The sequence below is a fragment of the Erpetoichthys calabaricus genome, chromosome 1 (assembly GCF_900747795.2).
Source record: "Erpetoichthys calabaricus chromosome 1, fErpCal1.3, whole genome shotgun sequence".
NCBI classification, from domain to species: Eukaryota; Metazoa; Chordata; class Cladistia; order Polypteriformes; family Polypteridae; genus Erpetoichthys; species Erpetoichthys calabaricus.
In genome coordinates this window covers 171,769,004-171,776,503 of record NC_041394.2, presented here as the reverse complement: position 1 = coordinate 171,776,503, position 7,500 = coordinate 171,769,004, and the positions used below count along the sequence as shown (strand labels likewise).

The 7,500-nt window shown below is 46.5% G+C and overlaps 1 protein-coding gene and 1 long non-coding RNA gene across 2 annotated transcripts in view; one reads left to right on the top strand and one right to left on the bottom strand.

Moving 5' to 3' along the window:
* The window catches only part of LOC127529207 (uncharacterized), a 232,028-nt gene that overhangs the window by 103,488 nt on the left and 121,040 nt on the right, over positions 1–7,500 (bottom strand). The window lies entirely within an intron of this gene.
* Positions 1–7,500, top strand: part of ewsr1a (EWS RNA-binding protein 1a) — a 210,266-nt gene that overhangs the window by 93,966 nt on the left and 108,800 nt on the right. The window contains exon 4 of the mRNA XM_051932005.1: positions 5,698–5,785. Within this exon, the coding sequence (XP_051787965.1) occupies positions 5,698–5,785 (88 nt within the window). The remainder of the gene's footprint in view (positions 1–5,697; positions 5,786–7,500) is intronic.

Genomic DNA, 7,500 nt, shown 5'->3' with positions numbered 1-7,500 from the left:
TAAGAGTTGGTGGGCGGGGCTCTGACGCGGTGATTGGTGAGTTGTTGTGTCCGAGTTGGTGGGTGTGGCTCTGTGAGTTGTCGTCGTATCCCATGGTCTTAGAGTTGGTGGGCGGGGCTCTGTCTTGTGTGCGTCTTGCTTGCTATGGACTTAGTGAATTATATATATATAGATATGCATGTAAAGTGTCCTTCACTTTTGCATTCTATTTAGTTAGCCACTGCTCATACACACAACTAGTATTATTTATGCTCCATACACATTCAGCACTTCCCAAAAGCATCACAGTGTACTCAACTTCACATACACGCACACACCAGTAGCATTTTTTATTATTGAAGGAAATTGCCTTCCTTGTATTTTCTAATTATCAAAAGAACATTTTTCCTTAAAAACTTGATCAGGGTTTGAAGGAAAGATTTTTTGCAATTTTATAAACATTTTAATTAGCAAGTGTAGATGTTTTCATTTTACCAAATATTACACATATTCAGAACCAATATTCTGACCCAAATTACAGAGCTCTGTTAACTTGCATCAGATATTTCAAAATTCATGTGCACCATACATATTTTCAGCAAATGCTTGAGTTTAATACGAGCATATTTTAAGACCAAGAAATCCTATTCACATGTAATTTCTTGCTCACAATTTTTGTTTTCAGTCGTAATAGTCACAACTGCAACACTCACACTCTTATTATACCTCAAATCACACTTATTACTCATGTTGCCCTAAATTTTTATTTTATTTATTTTTTTTTTTTTTTACTCCTCTCAGCGGACTTTAACCTCCATTTTTCCTCTCGGATTAACTGAGGTGCCTGCCCTTTTCCTTCCTAATAAGGAGACAAGCTTTCTCCTACCTTTATAGTGTAAAGAAGCACAAAACGCTCATAAAGATTTGGGATTTCCGGCCCCGTATACTGTAGAAAACTATGAATTATTGTACAAATAATCGTACAACAGTCATTCATAACACAGCCCACCATTATGGCGGATGGGGGAACATTTTATCTTGCGGGACCGGAAATGGATGAATGGACTGATGGGAAGGAACCGAGATGGATGCTGGGATCGCTGACGTCATTGGGGTGAGACAGAGGGAAGGCAGAAGTGGCATATTGTTTTGAAGTGTTCAGGTAGACTCATGGCGGCGGTGCGTCTTTCTTTCTGTAGAAACAAAGAGAGAGGTTAGTACCCCGCCATTCCCGTCTGACATACGATGTCGCGTCACATTTTGGGGTTATTCCGCGGCTCCGTAATCGCGCGTGCGTGACATGACATCCCCCCCCCCCCAGCCCAGACCCATCGGGTCGGGCGGACCGAACCGAGAGGTCGTGAACCCGGGAGAGGGCATTAGCATCGGCTTGAAGGGGACCTCGGCGATAAGTGACGGTAAACTTATAGGGCTGCAGGTCCAAGAACCACCTGGTGACTCAGGGGGTTCGACTCCTTGTGTAGGGCTATCCACTGGAGAGCAGCATGGTCCGTTACCAGGGTGAACTCCCGACCCAGCAGGTAGTACCACAGATGAGTCACCGCCCACTTAATGGCCAAGGCCTCCCTCTCCACCGCCACGTACCTGGTCTCTCGGTCCAACAGTTTTCGGCTCAGGTATATTACGGGGTGTTCGGCACCGTCGACGCTTTGGCTCGGCACGGCACCCAGGCCTGTGTACGAAGCGTCGGTCTGGAGAATAAAAGGTAAAGAGAAGTCAGGAGGGTGTAATATAGGTGCCGATGTTAGGGCCTTCTTTAGGTCACTGAATGCTTGTTCCGCTGTATTGTTCCATACCACATACACAGGAGCCCCTTTCTTTGTGAGATTGGTCAAGGGTACTGCCCTTTCGGAGAAACTGGGAACAAACCGGCAGTAGTACCCCGCTAACCCCAAGAAGGCTTGCACCTGTTTCTTGGTTATCGGACAGGGCCATTCAAGGATGTCCTTTATTTTGGAGCATTGTGGTTTCACTTGTCCCCGTCCCACTAGGTAGCCTAAATACTTGGCCTCCCTCAAGCTGAAGAAACACTCGCTAGTGTGGCGAGAACAGCATACACCTGCAGTATATGTTCCTCCCAGGTGCCGGAATAAATGACCACATCATCCAAGTAGGCGGCACAGTAGGACTGATGGGGCCGAAGCACTCTGTCTGTCAGACGTTGGAAGGTCGCAGGGGCCCCGTGCAGTCCAAATGGGAGGACCTTATACTGCCAGTGTCCACTAGGGGTACTAAACGCTGGTTTCTCCTTGGCGGATGACGTTAAGGGAATTTGCCAGTACCCTTTAGTCATGTCCAAGGTAGTCAAGTATTGTGCCTTACCCAGGCGCTCTAATAGGTCATCCACTCTGGGCATGGGGTAGGCACCGAATTTGGAGACCTGGTTAAGACGTCTAAAGTCATTGCAGAATCTCCAGGAACCGTCAGGCTTAGAAACAAGGACGATAGGACTGGACCAGGGACTATAACTCTCTTCAGTGAAATCCATGTCTAACATCCTCTGGATTTCAAGTTCCACCTCTGCCCGCTTTGCCTCCGGGAGGCGATAGGGTCTCTCCCTGACTACCACTCCCGGCTCAGTAATGATGTCGTGATCAATCAGCGAAGTACGGCCAGGTGACTTGCTGACCACTTCGGGGACGGCTCGGACCGCTTGTTCCAGCTCCTGCCGTTGTAATGGTGTTAGGTCCGGACCGAGGTTAATGGCTGGTTTTCCTGCGAAAAGGGAGAGGGCTGTACCGGAGGGTGGAGCCTCATCCCGATCTCTCCACGGCTTTAACAAGTTCACATGGTAGACCCTCTCGCTCGGTCGACGATTCGGTTGTTTCACCAAATAATCTACCAGCCCCTTTCACTCCCTTACCTCATAAGGGCCTTGCCAATGGGCCAGTAATTTGGAGTGGGATGTGGGCACGAGCACCATCACGCGGTCCCCGGGGTGGAATTCCCTGAGGACAGCATTCCTATTATAACACCGGGCTTTTGCTGTTTGAGCACGAATCATGGTCTTTTAGAATAGGCCGAATCTTGTTCATCCTATCACGCATTTGCGCGATATACTCCAAAATATTATTGCCAGGTCGAGCCTCCTCTTCCCAGCCTTCCTTTAGAATATCTAAAAGTCCCCGGGGTTGGCGTCCATATAGGAGTTCAAAATGGGAAAAACCCATGGAGGCTTGTGGCACCTCCCGGTAAGCAAAGAGCATGAAAGGTAAAAGCTCGTCCCAGTTTCTACCGTCCGCGCTGACTACCTTACGTAACATCTGCTTAAGCGTCTGATTGAAGCACTCCACTAAACCATCGGTCTGTGGGTGATAGACAGACGTTCTCAGATGTTTAATACGGAGTAACTTAGCCACCTCCCTGAACGTATCCGAAGTAAAGGGAGTACCTTGGTCCGTAAGGACTTCTTTAGGTACTCCCACTCTAGAAAAGAGTTTGACTAATTCCCATGCGATATTCTTTGAAGTAGCGGAGCGTAAGGGCACCGCCTCTGGATACCTAGTTGCGTAAGGAATCCTAAGGAATGACCAATATATATTTCTGGCCACAGTTTGAAGGTTCAAGGGGACCAACAAGATCAATACCGATCCTTTCAAAGGGAACGTCAATGAGGGAATAGGAACCAGAGGAGCGCGGTCCTTCCTAGGTATCTGACGGATCTGACATTCCGGGCAGGGCTGACAGAAGCGTCGGACCTCCTCGTTTATTCCTGGCCAATAAAACCGCAGTTTGATTCTCTCCAGCGTCTTTTCGGTTCCCAGATGGGCACCCAGGAGATGGGAGTGTGCTAGTTCGCAAACCTCCCGCCGGAAAGTTTGCTGTACTAACAACAGCTTCCTTACTCCACCTTCGTGATTCGCGACCCGATATAACAGATCATTTTCCAACACAAAGTAGGGCTCCGGTGGCAAGGAACTGTCTGACAACTGGCCATCTACTGAAACAATTGCATTCCGGGCAAACTTTAGGGAATCATCATTCCACTGTTCTCTTTTAAATGACGCGGGGGTAGACCGGAACTGGTTAGCCATAGAGTCTAAAGGGTCCGCATGAGTTGGAGCGCTACTGGTCCCCTGGCTCGTGCCCTCGCCCGGATCTTCTTCCGGGTCAGGGTCCGACGCCAGAGAATCTTCCCCCCGGTCACTGTCGTCATCATTGTTCGCATGTGTGCACGGCGTGGGAGCCGCGGGAATTGCATCTTGCCCACCCATAACAAGACCCAGTTTAGCCCCAGGAGTGGTTTTCCATCTACCGCTGTTATATGACCAGTCGTGTCCCAAAATGACTGGAAAAGGAGGCTCGGATAACACCGCGACCGTCAATTGCGTCAAGCCACTTTTCCAGGATATAAAACATTTCGCGGACCTATAAGACTTGGTCTCCCCGTGTACACAAGTTACACTTACATGCTGATGTAGCCACTGTTGCGGTAAAACGTAACGGCGAGCAACAATGGTTATGGTTATGTTACTGCCGGAATCGAACAATGCAAGCACAGAATGACCATTAATTAGAACCACTCCCGTATTAGGTATAGCCAGAGGGTTTGACAGAGCACAATACCTCTCCGAAGTGGCCCAAGTGCAGTCCATTGGCTCCTGTTGCAGTTGATAGAGAGGGCAGGCAGGCAGCAGGTGACTGAGGTCCCCACACTTGAAACAGCGCGGCGGACCCAGTCTTTCTCTGAGCTTCGCCGGAGCTTCTGCCGCGCAACGGGTGGGCTCTGGGTGGCTGGTCCGTCCCTGTCGGGCACCACGAGCCGGCTTTTCCGACCCCCCGGTTCGGTGGACCGTGAGCTGACGCTCCAGGACTTCCAGGAGTCCTTTCATGGCCTTGTAGGGATGTCTACGTACCTGCTGGGCGAGGTATCCTGGCATAGCGTTCACTAAGCCCTCACGGCCCCGTATACTGTAGAAAACTATGAATTATTGTACAAATAATCATACAACAGTCATTCATAACACAGCCCACCATTATGACGGATGGGGGAACATTTATCTTGCGCGACCGGAAATGGATGAATGGACTGATGGGAAGGAACCGAGATGGATGCTGGGATTGCTGACGTCATCGGGGTGAGACAGAGGGAAGGCGGAAGTGGCATATTGTTTTGAAGTGTTCAGGTGGACTCATGGCGGCGGTGCATCTTTCTTTCTGTAGAAACAAAGAGAGAGAGGTTAGTACCCCGACATTCCCGTCTGACATACGATGTCGCGTCACATTTTGGGGTCATTCCGCGGCTCCCTAATCGCGCGTGCGTGACAATAGGTATGTTCCCCAACTGTGACAGTGGTATTCCCTGGAGTTTTGGGTCCCAAGCAGAGGAGAACTGGCCAGTCCTAACGTTTGCTGGATGTGGTTCTACCGGGTTGTCAGAGCAGAACTTGAACTACTTGTGTTGCTCTTCACAGTGTGCTGGTTGTTCGTCGCTGGTAGGATTTGGGCTGCACCACTTTTGGGTGCCAAAACTGTGGCTGAAATAAATACCTATTGTTCCATTAGAACCTCCTTTTATATCAGACATCAGACAGAAGGAAGCTTGTTCATGTGTCTTTAATTTCTCTACTTATTAGGGAAGGGAGCACCCCATCACAGCAGTCTGTTAATACTAGAATCCTTGAAGCCTATGAAAGTATTCGAAATGCTAGACCACCTTTAAATTCCTTCCACCTCATCAGCGTCTTTGTTTTGCAGATGTGTCAATCAGCACAAGCAGCAAGGAGCCTGTCATCCCATCCCCCCACAGAGGCAGCTGAAGTCGTCAGATGCAAAATTCTCAGAGGTGAAATCACTTTATCTGGGAGTGAGGTGTCTGGAATTGTGTAGAGTAAATCATATATTGTTACTTGGAATACATACATTTCATGCGTGTTCCCTGTCTACAAAGATCTGTATAAATGAAGGATGACCGGAAATGTGAGGCAAGAAATGATGAACATATAAGTAAAACTTTTTTCATGTTATAATAATAATGACAAAATGCTGACAAGTGTGAAATGCGTGAAGACTGAAGTTCAAATATCAAATACTCTTTCACAAAAGGTACAAGTATAACAAGACAAGTGTGTTTTTATTTAAGAATACAACTGAAGAAAAAGAAATTATTCAATGTACATGTTACCGTCAATGTGTAAAAACCGAAGCCCAAATATCAGTTGACACAAAATAGACATATCAGTTTGGCTGGTGCAGAGGTTATACTGCTCTCTCAAAATCAAGAGCTTGTGGGTTCGATCCTGGGTCCTCTCCACATTTACTGTTTTGAGTAGTGAGCTACTATTATTATTACTAGATGGCCCGGCATTACAAATATTTTCGTAGGCTTCAGGGATTCTAGTGTTAAGGGATGGTCTCAAAGCAAAGTCAAAGGCCCATATATAGAGAAACAGAACAGTGCTGAATTAAAGCTTACATACCACCTAACATTTACTTTGATTCTCTTATCCATTTATGGAATTTCTGTGTACATTGCAACTGTCAAATCTTACAGTTGACACTTTCATCACCATCTGGAACATTCTTTCTCTTTGTTGTTTCCACAACCTTCATCTGGTTTTCTGATATGCTTGCTTAAACAGCCAACCATTGCAGCAGTCTCTTCATGCTACCTGTATGATAGATGCTATATTTTAATATGGAAGGTATACCAAAATTCTTTGTACGCTATAACTATATTACCCCTAAATAACTACATTACCCCTAAATTGCCTGTATTTTCTTTTACAGCTGTCCCTCTGTTTTGTCTTGGTAGAGTAATATTTTACTCTACTTTCCCCTATTGTATTATTAATATCTAGACTTTGTCAGAATGCCTCAAATCTCACAGACTTACCACTGTTTATAAGGTATCTATACTAATAAAAGGCAAAGCCCTCACTGACTCACTCACTCACTCATCACTAATTCTCCAACTTCCCGTGTAGGTGGAAGGCTGAAATTTGGCAGGCTCATTCCTTACAGCTTACTTACAAAAGTCAGGCAGGTTTCATTTCGAAATTGTACACGTAATGGTCATAACTGGAACCTCATTTTTGTCCATATACTGTAATGGAGTGCAGCTCAATGGCCGTGGGAGGCGGAGTCGCGTATCGCGTCATCACGCCTCCTACGTAATCACGTGAACTGAAAACAAGGATCAGCCACAAAGGGCGCCGAAGAAAACATTCATTACACAATTGAGAAGGCCTCGAAACAATAAGAAGCGAGCGAGTGACTGACTGAACACAGCACGAGTGATCACTTCGATGAATCAAACCTGTTCAAAAAACACATTACACAATTGATAAGGCATGAAAAGAATATGAAGCAACTGACGCATACAGGCATAAATTAAGTTCATAGACCTACAAAAGATTGCCATTTTTCTCCTGTACAACTATACGTTGCATTCTCAACAGTAAGCTTCCACGGCTTGATCATATTCCAACCAGAGTGCTCAACTGACAACGTGGTATACAAAGACAACTATAACAATCGTAATAAACGAACAATGAAACA